The sequence below is a fragment of the Botrytis cinerea genome, chromosome 16 (genome assembly GCF_000143535.2).
Source record: "Botrytis cinerea B05.10 chromosome 16, complete sequence".
NCBI lineage: Eukaryota > Fungi > Ascomycota > Leotiomycetes > Helotiales > Sclerotiniaceae > Botrytis > Botrytis cinerea.
Window position 1 is genome coordinate 150,594 of NC_037325.1, and position 18,955 is coordinate 169,548.

An 18,955-nucleotide genomic window follows, 5' to 3' on the forward strand; every position below is an offset into this window, starting at 1 on the left:
AAATTTCCTGTAGCCCCTGAATCTATCATGGCTGATTGTATGTGTCCATTTATCTGGACCTTGCAGTACACTTGTCCTGCCTGTCCCGTAGCATTCAACTGCTGGGTAACTTTGCGAACTTCTTGCGAAGTTATATTGGGAGTTAAATCCTCGCATGTTACATTATTCTGATGGTTCTTCGTCTTCCTTTTCTTGGGGAACCATCCGGTTGCTTCTTTATCTGATCGATGGATTCCGCAGAATTCATCATAGCAAGCTGTCCAGCTCATCGTGGCGTGGTCCGCTTCTGCCTCGTCCTGGTGACTTTCTTCTGTCACAGAGGGTGTTGGGGTTCTGTAATACTCTTGTTCCCATAAGTCTATTGCATTCATGCCCTCTTTATTTCGTGGTAATTCCTTTAGTAATTGCTGAAATTCCTCAACGGTGAAAGTCTCAGTATTTTCGGTTTTAGTTGAGTTTTCTGAGATGGCAAAGGTGGCGTTAAGTTGGCCCTTGCCGAACTTAGGTTTGAAGTTGCCCCTTTTTCCTCCTGTCTTCTTGCTTCGGCAGTCTACTGCTCGGTGCCCTGCTTTTCCACATTCAAAGCATAAGTTGTTTTCTCGTCTTCGTCTCTTTTCTGAGTCATCGTTCCCGTTTGTGTAGTGCGTGGCGTCTAGTTCCATGGGGTCTCCGTATCTCTGTGGATTGTAACGTGGTCTACCCTCATTCTTGCGGTAACGCCCTTGCTTTTGGTTTCCTTGGGGTTTGTATGATCTTTGGCTTTGTCGATATCTATAGAGACGATCATCTGATTCGATGGAGTCCTGAATTAGATCGTTCAGATCTGTACTCTCGGCAGATCTTTCTAACTCTAGTCTGACTTCTGGTTTGAGTCCCTTACGGTAGTGACTCATGATAGCGATTTCGTCCCACTTGGTTGTTCCAGCATATCTTCGAAATTCCGTAGCATATTTCAATGCTGATCCTGTCTGCTTGAGGTTGAAGATCTTATCTTCCGCTACCTCTAACTCGTTGGAATTTCCGAAGATTCTACGAATCTCTGTCTTAAATCCTTCAAAACTATTGAAGATTGTTCGGGTGGGTTGCATGCGATCCTTATCGTCATGCTCGAAATAGTCGCGCAAATATGGTTGAATCCATTTGGTTGCTTCACCTCGGAGGTATGATGCAGCCCATATGCTCTTGGATTCCTTGGTAGTGAACTTGTCTTCATTGAATCGGAAGTAGATCTCAAGTTGTAAGAGGAAAGTATCGAGCTCTTGTCGACTACCTTGGTACTTGTCTGGTAAGGCGATCTTAAGTGTTTCGTTGATAGTGATCTCCTTTGGGGCATCGGTCATCTCGATGTCGTTGGTATCTCCGGTAGACTGACCTGTGGCGGTGGCTCTGGATGCCATATTAGCGGTTGGTTATCGAATCGGTACTTGAAGCAGAAATGGTGCTCAAAGTGTTACGGGAGCTGCCTCTAGGGTCACGTGGAAGTGTCTAGAGATCTCTCGAGGTGGTTTAGACTAGACTTCAAGTAGGAATTCAATAAGGTTGTAACTGGTTGCAATTCTCGTAACTATAGTAATGAAACTAATGATTGTTCTTGAGCACGAAGCTCTACATTGTAATGAAACCCATTCCCTTATATAGACCTTCGTTCTCGTCTGGATAGCTTGGGTAGACTGTCTATCCTGTCTATCCACGGATAGCCTGGATAGCCTGCCTATCCTGTCTATCCATCACGTGACACTTGCCCCGTGACCTACATGATACTACTGCTTATCTAACCTGTGCTTACTAGATAACCTATAACCGCTATCCCTCCTGTGCCTACTGTAGGGTAGGTGCCAACAAAAGATAGGTACCTATCTTTTAATCATTGCTTATTGATTCGGTTACTGCTATCTTTAGTTACCCTTTAATTCAACTGTCCCTACAGTGCTGTTTTCGTAGGTTCCAACACCAAGGCCTTAGGTTTATCTTATAATCCATGTTGCGGTGCGGGTACCTCCGTAACATTGTATTATATATTTCATTTATTAATAAATATTGTATAGGGTTGAAGAAAAGAATAAGTTAGAAATAGTGGTAATATTTAGAAAGCTTTTTTTTTTAATCTTTTTATATCTTTTCAATTTGTATATTATGTATAATAATATATATGATAATCTGTTTAATAATTCTAATAAAAGAATATTTAGGGTTAATGGTTTTAATAAGCTTAATTCAATATTTCAAAATTTGATATTATAATTTATTTGAATTAATTAAAAAGTATTATGAAAGTAAATATAAATAGATATATATATAATTAGTTTATATTTCGAATTAATTGAGTTAATATTAATAAATATAATTTCATTTCGAATTCGAATTGATTAATTTTATTACTTTATTTATTGAATTTAATATATTTATTTTAATTTTATAATTATATAAAGTTTTCATTATATAAGTTTTTATTTTAGAATAGTTTAGTTTTTGTATTAAATCTTATATATAATGAATTTTATATAAAAGGTGAATCACTTATTAATTATTAATTTAAATTTTATTAAAAAGAAAGGAAAAACTTATTTCTATTTTTTTAATATTTAAGTTTTGAAAAGCTAAATAAAAAGTTTTTTGTTTTATTAATGAATTATTATTTAAAATATATTGGAATTTTTAAAGGGTTTTATTCCGAATATACTATTATTTGATTATTAATAGAAATTCAGTAATCAATTTTTTAAATTTATTAAATAATAATATATAAATTATAAGAAATTATATACTTATAAAATTGTATATTATTAAAATGAATAATTTCTAATTTAATTGATTAATCTTATATATTGAATTAATTAGAATTAAATATTTGAAATATTCAATATTATTTAAATAAATAGAATCGGTAAAAACAAGGTTTAATTCATAATTATTATTTATATTAATTATAATAATATATTATTGAATTTATTTGATTTGATTAATAGTTATTAAAATGTTATATATTTATAATATAATATTATTTTTAATAATTAAATCAATAAATAAAATATTTGGATTCTTCTCTTTTTAAAATAATCTATAATTAATAATATCTTGGTATATAAAAAAGATTCTATTTATAAAATGAAGAATTAAATCAAAACTTACAAATTCAATCCTTTTATTCCTAATAACCCGAAGAATCTATATCGATCGATATCCTTTTATAATATTAACTTTTATTAATCTAATTAAATAAAAGTAATATTTATTAATATTATATATATAATTAATCGATTTCCTTATAAAATGAAATTCAAAATAATTAATATATTCTAAAATCTTAAAAACTATATTGTATATAAATTCAAATCTTTTTCAATACTTAATTATAAAATTAAAGCTTTAATTTATCAATTTTGTATAATATTGTGAGAGTGAAAACACGTGACTTCAGGGTCACGTGCTGCCAACGTTTAGTATTTATAGCTTCTCTTCTGTAGACCTAAAAATATCATCGAATTTTCCACCTTCAAAAGTTGTCTCCTGAAGAACTGAGTGCCCAACTCTTACCGTCTCCCTCGCCTCGCTGCCGCGATGTAGCGATTCACCCCATTTTACTACGTGTAGCCACTTGCTCTATGCTTGGTATATGCGAAGGCTTTCTTGTGTGACCATTACCACCTTCTACTCTTTTACAATATTTGAATCAATAGATTATATAATATAATATTATATTATTATATATTTTTTATTATATTCAATTTAAATAAATATTATTAATTATTAATTAAAGGAAATCATATTCAAAATAATTAAATCAAAAAGGAAAATAATTTAAATCAAAAAGATATTTTCTTTGAATTGAAATATTATATAATAGAAAAGATAAGTGATTCATTTTAATTTAAAGAAAAAGAAAATATTGATTTCGAAGCTTTATAAAGAAAAGTAAAGCTTTAAATAAGCCTTATAAAACCCCTATAGAATAAATGTATATACATAAAAACGAAGATTATGAGTTATCAAATTGAACTACCTAATAAGGTTAAGCTCCCATTAATGTGTTGCCATTTCAATCGCTCCCCAATATATGACCCATCGTCGCCTCCCAAACCGCTTACGCAATCCCCGAACTATTTACCGGACTCCTATGCTCTCCCATCCACTTCAAAACTTGTTCCCAATCTCTACACTTATGAGTGATACCCCACCCATCAACTGTAAACGGAGGGTTTCCATCCGGCATCTCCATTGCCCATTCGATAGTCATGTCTGCAGAACACATCATTGCTTGTCGTAAATAATCGAAACAGTGGGATGTATGTTCTTTTTCCGATTCTTGGGCCGCTGAGTCTGAGAGATTTTCGTCACCGTGGATGTGCGGACGAACTCCCATAAGCACCGAGTTGTATGATTCGCGGATCATGCCCTGAGGGTGTTAGCTGGTGGCTTGGGTGAATTAGAGAGCGAAGAGAAAGAGATATTACCAGACAATGGAGTTGGTGGAATACAGAAACCGAATATCGATCTGGTCCATTTGCTGATGGTAATCCTGGTCGAAGCCCATATTTTTCAGAGTTTTCGACAAGAATGAAACCTCGTCCAGCTGGTGATGTTTAATCAGCTATTGTTGGAGATACATCGACCGGAAAGCTTCTGAGAGTACACTTTACCTGGCATTAAATTATCCCATGCTGAATCTGTTTCTGGACTGGAAGCAGCTGCATATCTTTCGTCTTCTTCAAACATGACTGGGAGTGATGGAACTGCTCATTATGAGTACGTGATATCTAAAGCCACCGTAATCTTTGCAAGAGAAAACAGTTGTCCCCAACGTACAATCTGGAGGAAATGTATGTGGTACACTCCAATTAGAAATGTATGAAAATGTGGCATAGATAACCAGAATTATAGATAATCCGCTCAGAAGCCCCACAATTACTCCATATACAAACTTTCGTCGTAAAGCAGCCGCATCGCCATCTCGTAGGTATGGTTCTTCGACATTCTCTATCTTCGGATTCAAAAGTGAATGGTATGGCAAAGAAGTTCTGCTATTGCTAGACTCGTATGAGTGAACTTCAGGCATACTGAAACTTGTTGGTTTTATGCACTTCTTTGACAATTGAAACGATGGAGGTTTAGGCTTTCATCAAATTGAGAGAAGCCACTTGGGTGTTTAATAAATCAGAAAGAGCCTTTCCCAGCTTTTTCCTCATCTTCGAGATCAATATCTTCGCTTCGAATGTCTAAACGCCATGAATCACGTCGCACTGCAGTGAAGATAAAAAGAAAATATGCATAAGAATGCCTTGACTCCTCGTTCTTGTAATGTGACATCTTAATGATACACATTGTCAAGCCCTGATACCATCAAATCTCTAGTTGCATGCAATGTACGACACGTATAACAACAGAAATTCCTCAAGCCTAGATCACTCGGCTTAGAAGTAGCATGACCGAGTAGGTAGTTTTCAGATTTAGAATCGAAATTCATGAAATTTAGCAAGATGTTTCGGTTTCGAAGGCAGGATTAGAGGGTGATAAAAAAAATGTAAACACAATGTGTCTGCCAAAGATGCAAGACTAGCCAATTGATAGATATATCGATATATATATATATATATATCACGTGATATTCGCAAAAACCTAGCGGCCGCGCAAAATTCCGGGCACTTCTCTTTCCCGGAATCTCAGCGACACTTTTTCTTTACGAGAATTTTGATATCATGAAAGTCACAACTGAAAATCCCCCGCGACACATAGTCAAAAAGATGGGTAAATTTAAGCATCATGAGATGCGCAATGGTTCCTCAATTGAGTCGCAGAAACTCAATCAACGCCTCTTTGCTTCCCAACACCAAATCATTCCTCCGTTCGTTGTACCCGAGGTTCAATAATCGGGGTGATACCAACAAAAAATTGTCAAAATTCAGTCTGGGCTCGGCATTATTCACGACACTTGCCACGGGCATCTCCTCAAATTTAACACTGTATGGTGGTGCACCACCGTTGAGTAGGGTTCGTCCATCCGCCCCTTCGAGAATATGGGAATGTTCTTAGTCTATCAGAAGAAGAAAAACTATAATGTCTTCAATTCTGAAGAATGGATCGAGCTTGATTTCGACTAACTCTTTAGAGTCAATAAATCCAAAGGATGCTTTGCATCTCCCATCTCTTTCTGATAGTAAATCAAGTTCCCCGAATTCGAAGTTGGATTTGGGCGTGGGTTCATTATCTCACATTAACATAAGTAGACGACAAGTGTCTTTCGCAGAGCCAAAAGTGAAAACGAAAGATCTTGGGCCAAAGACTGCACGCCCTAAATCTAATTCAAATTTGAGGCTAGATGGAAGTGAGAAGGACACCTCCGTACCGAATCAACGAAAACGTTTGATTGGCAAACAGGGTCATAAAGCTCAGTTATGTAAGCCACCACGTCAAAGGCAGTTTAAGCCAAAGTTTAAGCCGGGTCATATCTCTGCATCAGCAGACACGGAAGCTGCATCTAAGAATCATGAAAACACCTCTATGTCAAGGCAAAGCTCGATCGTGGTTCTATGGGATGCTGATAACAAAAGCTTTTCTCCGCCTTTTCTTGATGTGGCAACTTCGTTGAAGAAGCTTGCTGGGCATTTCGGGGGGAGCTTGTCAACATATCAGCTTTTGGTAGTCATCGCATTCTCTGAAATTGGTACAGAATCAACTGAAGCTGGCGTACACATTGAACGCGTGTACAGCTCCCCAAGAAGCAGATGCAGCTCTGCAACGCGCGTGGGAGGAGTGGAAGATGACCCGGTTAGAGAAGGAACCTGATTCTTTTATTTGGTTAATTTTGGTCTCGGATGATGCAGGGTTTCGGCACATGTTGAGTTCATCCAAGAGAAGTGGATTTGGGGTTGTGGTTGTGAACGAATTCATTACCAAACTGTCGTTAGAAGGGGATTTTTGCACGCCTTGGCTACAGCTCAAAGCTGGAAGCCATAGTTTGGACGGCCTGGTCGACCATATTGTTGGCATATCGACCATGGGTCGGAGCTGGATGAGGGAGAATATGAATACAAATGATTTCGCAGATGAAGGTGTAATTGTCCAAATTGTATTGAAGCCTAAAAATCAATCATTGGCAAACAAAAATCATGAAACAGGAGCTATTGTCGAGAACAATGCAGAAACGATGTTGGAACAGCACCTGAAGCATGCAGGTGATAGACATTTGTAATATTTGGAAAATCTCGAGAAAGCGTTACAAAAATTGGAAGAGCCCTCTAAGGATAAAACCATGTGGAACATTAATGGAAGTATTTTGAAATTGGAAGCTAGATTGAAGGCAAGACTTAAAGCGAGGAGGACAAAAAAGTTCAACTCGCGAAATAACGGATATTTCCGACGAAGAGTTTCTGAAAATTTTATGTTATGCAGATTTCGTTGAGGGATTGATGAGATGAGCGAACAAGTCGAGTCCAAATGTCGACTCGGGTTTGTAGAAGACTCTTCCAATTACTTCGATCTGCAGTCCGCAAGTTAAACAAAGGCTCGACACCTGAGCAATGTCAGAAACTATCACTACGAGGAAGAAAAATGCAATGATCACTACCTACAAACTGCATACAAAATGATCACCAAGTATGTTTAGACACCCGGATACTGCTCCGAATCATCTTATCGCCGTTTCTGGGAGGAATGGAAGCCACAATTGAGGACAGGCCGGCTACAAATATAATGGTCAACAATGATCTGGTGTATCCACTGCCGCAGCAGACCACGTCCAAGCGTGTCAACGAAAAGCTCCAGTCGTGTAGCTGTCCGAGAAGATTTTTGGGTTAGCAGACTATCATCAAATTCTTTATATATTAATTATCATCTGAATTTTTTTGATCATAGCCTAGCGAATACATTGGAGATTAAATCCTTCAGATATGAATTTGTGTACAGGTATTCCTCACAATATACTGTCCACTAGAGAATTATTAGTATGGACAAGATCCACATAGCCAAGATTTGGTACAAAAAGAAAGAGAGGACAGTTGAGAAAGAGAAAAGAAAAAACAAAGGAGTGGGCCTTGCACATTTCAAAATTACGATGATTCCGAGTAACGTTTCACACTCACAACAGAAAGTAATTCTAATGACGGTTATTCAATTTTGATGTTGTATCTGAATTTTGAAGAGCTAGGCTTATTCATCAAATAGGCACATCTTGGCAGGCGTCGTGACGGAGTGGTTAACGTGATTGACTAGAAATCAATTCCTTTCGGGGGCGCATGTTCGAATCATGCCGACGTCGAGATCTTTTGTCATTCTTCGTCATAACATTTTATATATTCTTGTTACATCTTGGTACTTTATATTTCTTTTTCGTTCTGAGGATGAATTGATCTTGGGAATTTTTTTTCAATAGGGGGAGGTGGAGAGGTGGGGCATTTTCCTTTATTGTGGAGAGAAAATCTTTGTTGTAATGTGGTTTATCAATGAGTGGGTCATATCAGTGAATGGGTCATTTGAAAATATATCAAAATTAGACCTTTTTCAATATTCTTATTTTAATAACTAATCATCATTTTGAAAAAAGAAAAGAACTTTCAATAATAATAAGAGATTAGCTTCTTATAAATCTATTTTTTTTATAAATATTTTTATTATATTCTAAAAAAAGTAGAAATTGTCACGATTTTCGTTACAAAAAAGTTATTTTTATAATAACTATTATAATAATTTGATTTTTCGATAAATAATTAGATCTTTATAATATTTATATAATTAAATTTCAATATTTTCAGATTCCTTTAAATTATATTATTAAATAAAGAAAGTGCACGGTTACGCACAGACGAATTTTGTATATAAAATGAGATGACCCATTCACTGATATAACCCGCTCACTGATAAACTACGTTAGCTAAACGAGAATGAAGGGGTAGTCTAATAACGTAATCAATCTTGTAATTGACCTCTAGTTTTATCAAGGAAAATTAAATGAGTTTGAGTAGAAGTGGAAGTAGTAGAATCCTGGTTGACAATCGATCGACTGTTCTTACTTACACATCATTTATTTTTCCGCACAAAGTTACATATAATTGATAAATACATAACACGATGCACATGACGTTTAGATGATAGAGCACCTTGGAGAATATAGCAACTAAAAACTTCATCCGCTGTCATTGATGCCTCTCTGGTGTCCCCTCCTTCACAAAACTTTATATTCATAATATTACCAAAAAAGGAACAAACTCGATACCAAGAGATCGGTTGCAATACTAAAATTAACTACAGTCCTAGGGGATCAACTTATTATAGTGATCACTGTTAAACTAAGTTGACACTTTTTTTTTTGAGTCTAAGGTCCTAAGGCTTTGGCTGGCTTTGTCATGTCAGATCATCTAGTTTCAAACTCCACTGCTTATGCTTATGCTTATGCTTATGTCAATCCAGCCTCTACGTAACCGAAATAAGCGGCGGAAATTGAGTACCTTATTCTACGTATAATTTAGGTGGTGGGCACGGTACTCAATTTCCGCCGCTTATTTCGGTTACATAGAGCCAGCTTATACACTAGCACCTAGTATTACTCACCTTTCCGCACGTTTAGTCTATTAAGGTACTCTAATATGACAGACTCCCAGGTTTGTTACTCTATCCGGCACGACTTCTGTGACTTCCACGCCCAGCTTTTCTCTTTTCAAATCGCCATCTGCACTCACTCTGTTCCTTCTGATACCAGATACTCTCTGTCGCTACTGTTCTGTTTCGGGTTGCGATTATGGCCTCACTCCGTGTTCTGATTTTTGGTGGAAATGGTGGCATTGGCCAACTGATCGTTGACTCGATGCTTACAAGATCCTGGCACGTTACTAGTGTCATCAGAGATTCGAGACAAAAAGCAGACGCTCTTCGGTTAGGGCCAAAAAAAGGTCCCAAAGCCGACATCCTCGTTTGTGATCTAGCACGGATGAAGGATGAAGACGCCAGTAAGATCCTCACGCAAGTCAAGCCCAACTATGTTGTGTTCGCAGCAGGTAAGAAATCTTGTGATTATGCTACAAATTATTTTACTAAGCTACTTTATTGTTCACCAGGGAGCATGACCAATGTTAATGCCGTTGATCGAGATGCAGCGAAAAAGATTATCAAGGCAGCAGTTAGTACTCTCGAAGTTACAAAATTCCTCATGATATCATTTCCTGCCTCGCGCCGAAAGAAGGCGCCTTGGTGGGACAACACTGATTACCAAGCTTTTCTCGACGAGACAAGAGCATATCCAGAGATAGCGGAGGCTAAGCTGAACGCTGATGAGTACCTGGTGGCCATGGCCAAGCAGAGGAATGATGAGAGCCCGGATTCTTTTCAAGCAATTAGCTTACGACCCAGCTGGCTTTCCAACGCTCCTAGTGGTAGAGTTCATTTGGGCAAAACCAAATTTTCAGGACGGGTATCGCGTGCCGATGTTGCTGCCGTAGCTGTCAGTCTTCTTTCACGAAGTGATGCTTCAGGCTGGTTTGATCTCGTGGATGGCAGTGATGATGTTGAATCCGCTGTGAATAATGCGGTACAAAACAACTTAAATTCTATCCATGGGGAGGATCTTGAGCAGATGTATTGTAAAGTAAGATAGAGCCGAGCTAACTTGGGTCGGACGGAGTGGTCCTTGAACTATTTGCAAAACAGCCTTATCGAGTCTTTACTTCCGGCCATATCTTAGCGACACCACTCGCTTTGAAGTGACCTCTAGATTCTAGGAATGTTCCCTTCTATTCGATTCTATGACTCGCCACCACTTTATAATTCCGAACTGGGGCGGGAATATCTACGGATCTAAAACAATGAAAACTTTCACCACATAGAAGAATTATATGGGCAACACCACCTGATACTAAGTAATTCAACCAAATCTAAACCCCTGATCAGTCCAGAGCGATAATCAATACCACAAGTACTCTATCGGATAAGAATTTTACTTTCTAGCTGAGAATTTAGCACCGGGGATTGGCACATGTGCATCGACCGGTATTGGAGTCTATCATTACGTTCTTAATTTCCTTCATAACATTTTCTGTATACAAAAAAAAAAAACGAAATAGCTCAATCGAGAAGTATCTACCTCAGATTTATCATATTGTGTTTTTGAGTTTATTAAAATCATTCTTGCATCCAAGAACAGCTCAATTTGCCAGCAGATTACAAAAATGCATATATGCCAAATCAGGCCGCTTATGTCCCTCTTGAAGAGCTTGCGATGCCACCCATGAAACACATATAAAGCTATCAGATCAAAATTTTATCAAAGTGTAGAGCTATTTGACCACGACCTGCCCTCCACTTATTTGTAGACTCAAATAAATCCCAACATCCCTTGATCGTCCATCCCCAACGCTCCAAGAATCCCTCAGTTACTTCCCAGCCAGCCACATCCCACGGCTCTCCCCAGATAATCATACCTGTTCTCCCAGTGCCAGCACTGAAAATTCCAACTAGGTCTCCACAAAGTTTCATTACATCAAATATGTCTCCGGCTCGGATCAGATTCTGCCGCATCTGAGGCACAGGCAAGCAATCGATCCAAGGATGATGGGGAATCTGAATTTGAAGATCTGTGGGCCGCAAGGATGGCGGCAATGCAAGGATACCGTTTATATCCGCAGACAGTGGACAAAATGTAGATGTTGCATCGTCATCCGTGATGACGTCAGATGGGATTCCAAGTGTCATGGAATTGCTAATAAAAGCTCTGAACACATTGACTTTGACTAAAACTAGAAGTTTGTCGTTCCTCGGAGATCCAATCGTAGAAGTATTTTGTGCCCATTTTTGCAACCACGTCATAATTGTAAAATCATCTAGGTTTCCTCGTGCGCATGCGACAGCTGTTCGAGAACGCTCGCAAATTTTGATTTGAGAAAGACCTGCAGCTGAATTGAAGACATCAAGTAGATCGGCCTCTTGCCACTGAGTTACGTCCGAGGGCGACTGGGGAAATTTACACTCTGTAGTTCTTACCGTCAGCGAGCTATTCTCTACTGAGCCACTCTCTACCGAGCTACTAGAGTCAAACAAGCTAGTTTTCGTGGGTGCAAGCTTTCGCCCGGAGGAACTGTTCGACTCAAAAATTGCATGTTGCACCATGCGAAACTGTGATCGCTGAAGCTTCTTTCTTCTCCCTGCAAATTAGAGACGCACACATTATCAGTAATTTATTGTGGAATACGAGGACTTTTGCCAAGAGCAAAGCGAGTACTCACGCCAAGCTCTCTGATGGACTCGATTTTGTGCCTTTCTTCGCTCAGCTGCACTAGACAAGCCAGAGCAAACATACTCTATTTCTCTGCTTGTATCTTGTTGTATCGTATACTGCAGGGCAATCTGAGCGGCGCATGGTGACTTGGCCATGTTCGAACTATGTGGATATTGCACTTATTATTTACTCCCACCAAGGTTTGGGGTGGCCATAAGCAGTAATTAAGTAGTAAGCAATGGGTATTAAGCGAGCAGCAAACAGTAAGCAACTTGGACACGAGGTACTCAAGACAGCTAAAGCAAAATTGGATATAGGAAGAAACTCGCAACCAAGCTCGGGGAAGAGAATGCCCACCTGCTTATGGGCGACTAAAAGTGGGGCATGTCGGGGAACCCACGGTAGACTGCTTATACTTTTGCTCGATCGCAACCTTGTCGATATGCGACAATGTGGTGTTGTTGGTGACGTAGAAATTCAAAATTCTGTTTTCAGCCAAAAGTTCATTGGATCCAAAACAGTCACATTTCGGAAACACGTTATTTTATCGGGTATAGGGTGATTTGATCGGGTATAGGGTTTAACTGATCTCCACAGACCTCACTCTGCCGATCCGATCCACAACAATACAAGGTGGAATCAATGCTGCTTTATTAATATCCAATGTTAGAAACTGAAGCGAACGGAACAACTACCTACACCCAACTAAAAGATCAAGTAGAATGTTTCAATCCACGCCAGTCTTAAGTCCGTAAAGTCCGTTTCTGATATTTCACCTCGCTCGCTTCCACTCCTTTGTTTTACGATATATATATCCATCTATAGCTACAACTTCGCATGATTCCGAAAGGTGCACACCAAGCAACTTAGCAAACATTCAGAAAACGCATCATAAAAAGTCAATATGGTCAAAACAATTCCCTTCGGCGACATTGAGATCGCTTCTCCGGGCTTCGGTGCTATGGGGTTAAATTTTGGGCTTGGACAAAATCTTAGCTTAGAGCAAGCTGAGCCAGTCCTTCTTAAGGCCGTCGAATTGGGGTGCACATTTTGGGATACTGCTGTAGGTTTAAAGTATCTCTGATCATGCGTCGGAACACTGCTAAATGAAAATTCAGGTTGTTTACGCAGCGGGGATCAACGAGAAACTGCTCGGAGACTTCATTAGAAAGCACAACGTCCGTGATAAAATCTTCAGTACGTTGCAATTCACCGCCGTCAGAAAACCAGCACTGACTATACTAATCATTAGTTGCATCAAAATGCGGCTTTGATTGCATGGGGAATAATGGTGGTGGAACCGGCGGAGTTACTAATTCTGCTTCCCATATTAAGGAGTATATCGAGGGCACCATTGAGAGACTCGGCTTCACGCCAGACCTCTACTATCTGCATCGTATTGATCCTAGTAGGTTGTCCCAGCTTTAATTCTGTACCCAATCTTCTAACTTTATTTGTAAAGAAACTCCTTTAGAAGAGTCTATTCCAGCTCTTGATGAAATTCGTAAAGCGGGAAAGACCAAGTTTATCGGCCTTTCTGAATGTTCCACTGCCACTTTGCGCAAAGCAAATTCAAGTAAGCTCCCATCTGCGATTGCCGGTTTCTGCTAACATTCGTAGTTGCAAAGATTGATGCCATACAGGCTGAGTACTCTGCTTTTGAGACTATTCATGAAACAGATGGATTGATAGAAGCTGCAAAAGAGTTGAAGATTGCCTACGTTGCCTACAGCCCATTAGGTCACGGATGGCTCGTGGACGACTTTCCCTTCAAAACTCCCGATGATTTCGCTGCTAGCGATTTCCGCCGATCGAGTATGTCTCTTATTGACTATGTTCATTATTCACTATGATTCTTTGGTTCCTTACTGATACTTAATTTCATCTAGGCCCTAAATTCCAAGGAGAAAACTTCTATAAGAACAGGGCTATTGTGGAGGAAATCAAGAAACTCGCAACTCGAAGGGGGTGTACAATCACCCAAATAGCTCTCGCGTGGGTTGCTGCTCAGGGTATGATTGCTATTCCAGGTACAACTAAGCCAGAGCGACTTGAGGCCAACTTCGCGTCGCGAAACATTGATTTGACGAAGGAAGAGTTGCAAGAAATGCGCAAGATTGTGGATGAAGCCAAGCCACATGGTAACAGATATTCTGCCGCCGCGCAGTCTATGGTGGGACATTAGAAGCATATCGCTATATAGACAAGATTATAGAAAAGGAATATTTAATTGCGATTCCAGATGTAAATACCCTACGGTGTGGATATTGAATTCCTTCAATCAATTGAAAGGCTTGTCATTTTCATGATCCGTACTGTCTTTTTACTCATCTATGAACCTTCGAGTTGCTTCCATACTAAGATGTGGCTACAAAACAACTGTTGAAAAATTAACTGAAAACTGATGAGAGAGTTCCTAATTGATGGATAAGTACTTATTTGTTTGTTTCATGATTTCGGTGGGCATGTCAAAGCTTGTACTTCAATCAAAGGTTTTTTTGTATGTACAAAATACTCTCCTATGATCGAATAATAACTGCTAAACAAAATTCACTCTATGTAAATGAAATTGACATGAATCACATCAGCTCACTAGAAATATCACATTATGAATTCAACTGATCTCACCTTTATGAATACTAATTATTACTGAAATATGATAGTAATCTTGGAAATTCGCGCAATTGAAATTTTCTTCTGTATTCTTTATATATTATATAGTTAGAAGAGATTTATATTATCTAACATATCACAGTTTATGTTCGAATACTAATGAAACTTCCATAAAAGCCACTTGGCGAATAATAATAGCAGCGGAGCTGTATAAACACTGTTTAAATCACTTTGCCGGATATCTTTTCTCTAATAAATCGAACCATCTCTCTCAGAATTACTAATCTAATGATTTCAATCAAAAGCTTACTTTATAGTATATCATCTTGATGTATAGTTCAGATTTTGATCAAAAATATTTAATTGTAGATACATAAATTCAAACGGTGCTTGTATTTTGTGTGGTATGATATATGAGAATAACGACGATAGCAAAGTAATCCCGAAGAAGATATAATGATGTCCCATGTTTAAACTCGTATATTCAGAAATCAGTGTCTTTCAATCCAGCCATGTCCAATGACAGCTTCCAAAGTTTGCCCTCTCTTTCCTCATCATGAGCATGAGGAGCCCAACCGGGTAGTGCAAATGGTTGATCGGGAGTCCATGGGCTCGCAATCTGCACATCATCCAAATACTTTCCACCATATCCTTCCAAGTACTTGGCGATTGCCCCCCATACCGTTGTAGCGGCACCCTGCTCAGGCGATTTAAGACTTTCATCAAAACCCTCCTGGCTTCTTAGGTGGTCAATGTCTTCAGTTTTCATGGAATTCCATAATGGTGTAACAACACCGCCTGGGTGCACGGAGAATGCATGTAGATGCTTTGAACCGTATCGCCGTTTAATCTCATTGGCCATCCAAATGTTGCATGTTTTGCTGCTTCCATATGCTCTCCATTTATCGTAGCATCCAGTGAGATTGATATTATCAAGATCCGGCTCCCCGCGACGGTGACCCAAAGAGGAGAGATTAATAACGCGCGAAGCAAATTCGGGAGTTGTCGAGGCGAGGAGTGTGGGTTTGAGAAGATAGAAGAGGAGAAAGTGGGATAGATGATTAGTCTGGAACTGCGATTCGAAGCCATCTTCTGTCGTAGCCTCAGGTACAGCCATGATGCCAGCGTTGTTGATCATGATGTTTAGCGTTTTGCTCTGCTCGAGAAAACTCGCAGCACATGCTCGTACACTTTTGAGCGAAGTTTGATCCATTTCTAGGATGTGTACATGTGGTGATTCGGCGAGTTCACCAAGGGCTACTCGTGCTCTCGTCGGATTCCGAGCTGTGAGGAAGAGAGTAGCACCTGTTGCAAACATTGCACGCGCAGTGTCTACACCCAGACCTGCAGAGCACCCAGTGATAAGTACAACTTTATCCTTGAGTTTTCCCTCGAGCTCTTCATCTTTGACAACTTGTAACGCAGTTGGACGATGATCTCCCGGGCCGAGGAGTTTCTCGTGAGCTGCAGCGTACCTGTTGGACATTCTGAAAGCGATAGTTTCGAGATAGTAGAAGGGGAACTCAAATTCCTGGATAGAAATCAACGAGAGGAAGAAAGACATTGGTCAATACGGATCACCTTGAATTTATACAAGTGACATGGAGTTAACGTATTGCTATGGCATTGACCGGTTGACTAGTGGAGTTCTCCTTTGCCTGGAGATATCGGCGGAGATACATGAGGGAGCATTGGCACCTTCAAGGCAAAGAAAGTGAGACCTATTTTTATGCTCTGTGGGGTTAGGTGATAAAGTTCTTGAGTCATTCTATTAAGGTTTTTTAGATCGTTTTTTAGTCTTGCGGACGTTCTGTCGTGACAATAGCTAATTGGAAGTGAAGCAATATAGTGTCGAGCTAATGATGTGGGTTGCTTACGGTAAAATTGCCTAATTGAGCATCTTTTTTTCGGCGGGTGTATCTCCTAAGATCGTAGCGTAGGAAAATCTCATCCTGCGCTCAGGAGTTAAGGAAGAGATATAAAAGTAGATCAAGTAACTCCCAACATCCAAAGGTTTATTCTACTTTAAGTCTCTCAATATATAAACTGTTGATATCACGCAAGACACACAAAATCAAGTTCAATTAAACCCATTGTTTCATTGCACATAATATCATCCATTTAACACCACTTCAGCAGTATTAGTCATGTCCACCAAAATGCAATACATGAGGTATGCTCAAGCTCATTACACACCGGATCAATGTCCAGACAGAAGCTAACGTCTCTTGTAGGGTTGGAAGCTCCGGTCTCAAAGTCTCCAAGATCATAATTGGCTGTATGACCTATGGCGACAAGAACTGGCAACCCTGGGTCTTGAATCAAGAAGAGGCATTCCCTATCCTCAAGCATGCATATGATTCTGGTATCAACACATTTGATGTCGCCGATACGTACTCCAATGGTCGCTCAGAGGAGATTCTTGGCGCCTTCTTGAAAGAGTACAGTATCCCTCGGAACAAGGTTGTCATCATGACCAAGGTGTTTCATTTCGTCAACCCTGAGAGAGGAGCAGTTGATGCCGCTGGTCAAGGAATAAATGATGATGTTCAAGTAAATCAAGTTGGACTCTCCAGAAAGCACATTTTCGACGCTGTGGACGCCAGTATTGCCCGCCTCGGTACTTATATTGATGTTCTCCAAACTCACCGTCTTGATCGAGAGGTATCATTCGAAGAAATTATGAAAGCCTTAAATGATATTGTCGAGAGTGGGAAAGCTAGATATATAGGTGGTAGCTCTGTGAGTCTACTCCAGTCCTCAGATCACTAAAACAAATTTGACTAATGCGGTTGTTGTAGATGGCAGCCTGGGAATTTCAAATGGCGCAAAACGTAGCCGAAAAACACAACTGGCATAAGTTCATCTCAATGCAAGGCTTCTACAATCTGCTCTACCGCGAAGAAGAGCGCGAGATGAACGCATACTGCAAGGAAGCTAGTATTGGCCTCTTTCCTTGGTCGCCACTCGCCGCCGGTGTACTCGCTCACTCCTGGGAAGATCGCAGCGATGAACGTGAGAAGAGTGATGTCTTCTTGAAGCTGCTTTTCCGTGGCAAGAATCTTGAGGCTGATCAAGAAATTGTACGAAGAGTAGAAGAGTTGGCTGAAAAGAGGGGTGTCAGCATGGCCATCGTTGCCACTGCTTGGATTATAAAGAAGGGAGGAATGGCGCCTGTCTGTGGATTATACAACAAACAACAGGTGGACGACAGTTTGAAAGCTTTAAGTGTTCAACTTACCGACGAGGAAAGCAAATATTTGGAGGAGCCTTATGTTCCAAAGGCTGTGATGGGCTATTGAGTGGGTGTTCGGGCTGTGTGCACCCCTGTTGATTTAAGAATTAGATCTCTACCAACAATCACAATCAGAACTAATTTTTCTATATGCTTTTCTAATAGTTAAAATGATTTGCGATTTGAAAACGACCCCCAAGACAGTCATGCAATAGCAAGAAGAGAGATTTGAGAGCCAGCTTTGAGAAATTTCATTCTGCAACCCGAGCAAATTAGATAGTATTGTTTTAAATACGACTCTTTACAGGGTACAGCGGGAAGCGTAGGGTAAAATATGAGGGCATTCGGAGATCAATTCTATTAAGTGTAATGAAGCTAGCTATGAGAGAAGAGCTCTGATATAAGCCAGAGCTTTTACTATTGCTAATTAAGGCTAGCTCCCCCTGCTCTAGCACCCACGTGAACCATACTTTAACAAATATCCTGGAAATACCCCAACCAAGTACGATCGGCTATATAAATAAAGTGTCTTATTCAAATTTTCAACTTTTCAATTATCGATCTTGATTAATAATAAATGATTAGAATGATTAGAATGATTAGAATGATTAGAATGATTAGAATGATTAGAATGATTAGAATGATTAGAATGATTAGAATGATTAGAATGATTAGAATGATTAGAATGATTAGAATGATAAGATATTTTTTTTCTTAAAAAAAATGAGAAAAGGAAAATGAAAAATATTCTTTAGTATATTATATTATAAAAACTTAATTAAGAGCCTTTGTTTTTGTACATAAAAAACCCCCCGAAAAAGATTGCAAAGTCAGAAAGTCGAAAAGCAGAAACGCTAAATAAGACACTTGATCTATATGACCGACGGTAACCAAGCTGGTGTTTTCAGCTC

At 39.2% G+C, this 18,955-nt stretch overlaps 7 protein-coding genes across 7 annotated transcripts; 4 read left to right on the plus strand and 3 right to left on the minus strand.

The window, feature by feature from the left end:
• Window positions 1–3,913: 3,913 nt before the first annotated feature.
• BCIN_16g00190 (hypothetical protein) lies at window positions 3,914–5,534 on the minus strand. Its single transcript, XM_024697775.1, has 4 exons — window positions 4,804–5,534; window positions 4,638–4,730; window positions 4,452–4,570; window positions 3,914–4,393 (listed from the first exon to the last, which is right to left on the minus strand). The coding sequence occupies exons 1-4, from the start codon at window positions 5,051–5,053 to the stop codon at window positions 4,082–4,084; spliced, it is 774 nt and encodes a 257-aa protein (XP_024553591.1). The 5' UTR covers window positions 5,054–5,534; the 3' UTR covers window positions 3,914–4,081.
• Window positions 5,535–5,678: 144 nt separating this feature from the next.
• Window positions 5,679–8,496, plus strand: BCIN_16g00200 (hypothetical protein). The gene has a single exon (XM_024697776.1). The coding sequence runs from the start codon at window positions 6,052–6,054 to the stop codon at window positions 6,778–6,780; it is 729 nt and encodes a 242-aa protein (XP_024553592.1). The 5' UTR covers window positions 5,679–6,051; the 3' UTR covers window positions 6,781–8,496.
• Window positions 8,497–9,611: 1,115 nt separating this feature from the next.
• On the plus strand, window positions 9,612–10,876 carry BCIN_16g00210 (hypothetical protein). Its single transcript, XM_001555069.2, has 2 exons — window positions 9,612–9,983; window positions 10,044–10,876. Exons 1-2 carry the CDS (start codon window positions 9,728–9,730, stop codon window positions 10,577–10,579), a joined length of 792 nt encoding a protein of 263 aa, XP_001555119.1. The 5' UTR covers window positions 9,612–9,727; the 3' UTR covers window positions 10,580–10,876.
• A 222-nt stretch (window positions 10,877–11,098) lies between these two features.
• Window positions 11,099–12,624, minus strand: BCIN_16g00220 (hypothetical protein). The gene is made up of 2 exons (XM_024697777.1): window positions 12,204–12,624; window positions 11,099–12,122 (listed from the first exon to the last, which is right to left on the minus strand). The coding sequence occupies exons 1-2, from the start codon at window positions 12,349–12,351 to the stop codon at window positions 11,230–11,232; spliced, it is 1,041 nt and encodes a 346-aa protein (XP_024553593.1). The 5' UTR covers window positions 12,352–12,624; the 3' UTR covers window positions 11,099–11,229.
• A 283-nt stretch (window positions 12,625–12,907) lies between these two features.
• Window positions 12,908–14,647, plus strand: BCIN_16g00230 (hypothetical protein). The gene is made up of 6 exons (XM_001555066.2): window positions 12,908–13,259; window positions 13,315–13,393; window positions 13,449–13,604; window positions 13,659–13,772; window positions 13,817–14,011; window positions 14,086–14,647. Exons 1-6 carry the CDS (start codon window positions 13,101–13,103, stop codon window positions 14,379–14,381), a joined length of 999 nt encoding a protein of 332 aa, XP_001555116.1. The 5' UTR covers window positions 12,908–13,100; the 3' UTR covers window positions 14,382–14,647.
• Window positions 14,648–15,173: 526 nt separating this feature from the next.
• BCIN_16g00240 (hypothetical protein) lies at window positions 15,174–16,544 on the minus strand. The gene has a single exon (XM_001555065.2). The coding sequence runs from the start codon at window positions 16,293–16,295 to the stop codon at window positions 15,294–15,296; it is 1,002 nt and encodes a 333-aa protein (XP_001555115.1). The 5' UTR covers window positions 16,296–16,544; the 3' UTR covers window positions 15,174–15,293.
• A 227-nt stretch (window positions 16,545–16,771) lies between these two features.
• On the plus strand, window positions 16,772–18,429 carry BCIN_16g00250 (hypothetical protein). The gene is made up of 3 exons (XM_001555064.2): window positions 16,772–16,982; window positions 17,044–17,551; window positions 17,611–18,429. Exons 1-3 carry the CDS (start codon window positions 16,957–16,959, stop codon window positions 18,109–18,111), a joined length of 1,035 nt encoding a protein of 344 aa, XP_001555114.2. The 5' UTR covers window positions 16,772–16,956; the 3' UTR covers window positions 18,112–18,429.
• The last annotated feature ends 526 nt before the right edge of the window (window positions 18,430–18,955 follow it).

Excerpts from the sequence above, each read along its gene's own strand:
- BCIN_16g00190 (XM_024697775.1), bottom strand. The coding sequence starts at position 5,053 with ATGCCTGAAGTTCACTCATACGAGTCTAGCAATAGCAGAACTTCTTTG. Across the intron at positions 4,571-4,637 it reads ATGGGATAATTTAATGCCAG|CTGGACGAGGTTTCATTCTT; the intron begins GTAAAGTGTACT and ends AAACATCACCAG. Across the intron at positions 4,394-4,451 it reads TCCACCAACTCCATTGTCTG|GGCATGATCCGCGAATCATA; the intron begins GTAATATCTCTT and ends TAACACCCTCAG.
- BCIN_16g00200 (XM_024697776.1), top strand. The coding sequence starts at position 6,052 with ATGTCTTCAATTCTGAAGAATGGATCGAGCTTGATTTCGACTAACTCT.
- BCIN_16g00210 (XM_001555069.2), top strand. The coding sequence starts at position 9,728 with ATGGCCTCACTCCGTGTTCTGATTTTTGGTGGAAATGGTGGCATTGGC. Across the intron at positions 9,984-10,043 it reads CTATGTTGTGTTCGCAGCAG|GGAGCATGACCAATGTTAAT; the intron begins GTAAGAAATCTT and ends ATTGTTCACCAG.
- BCIN_16g00220 (XM_024697777.1), bottom strand. The coding sequence starts at position 12,351 with ATGGCCAAGTCACCATGCGCCGCTCAGATTGCCCTGCAGTATACGATA. Across the intron at positions 12,123-12,203 it reads AGTCCATCAGAGAGCTTGGC|GGAGAAGAAAGAAGCTTCAG; the intron begins GTGAGTACTCGC and ends TCTAATTTGCAG.
- BCIN_16g00230 (XM_001555066.2), top strand. The coding sequence starts at position 13,101 with ATGGTCAAAACAATTCCCTTCGGCGACATTGAGATCGCTTCTCCGGGC. Across the intron at positions 13,260-13,314 it reads GCACATTTTGGGATACTGCT|GTTGTTTACGCAGCGGGGAT; the intron begins GTAGGTTTAAAG and ends ATGAAAATTCAG. Across the intron at positions 14,012-14,085 it reads TAGCGATTTCCGCCGATCGA|GCCCTAAATTCCAAGGAGAA; the intron begins GTATGTCTCTTA and ends AATTTCATCTAG.
- BCIN_16g00240 (XM_001555065.2), bottom strand. The coding sequence starts at position 16,295 with ATGTCCAACAGGTACGCTGCAGCTCACGAGAAACTCCTCGGCCCGGGA.
- BCIN_16g00250 (XM_001555064.2), top strand. The coding sequence starts at position 16,957 with ATGTCCACCAAAATGCAATACATGAG. Across the intron at positions 16,983-17,043 it reads ACCAAAATGCAATACATGAG|GGTTGGAAGCTCCGGTCTCA; the intron begins GTATGCTCAAGC and ends CGTCTCTTGTAG. Across the intron at positions 17,552-17,610 it reads GATATATAGGTGGTAGCTCT|ATGGCAGCCTGGGAATTTCA; the intron begins GTGAGTCTACTC and ends CGGTTGTTGTAG.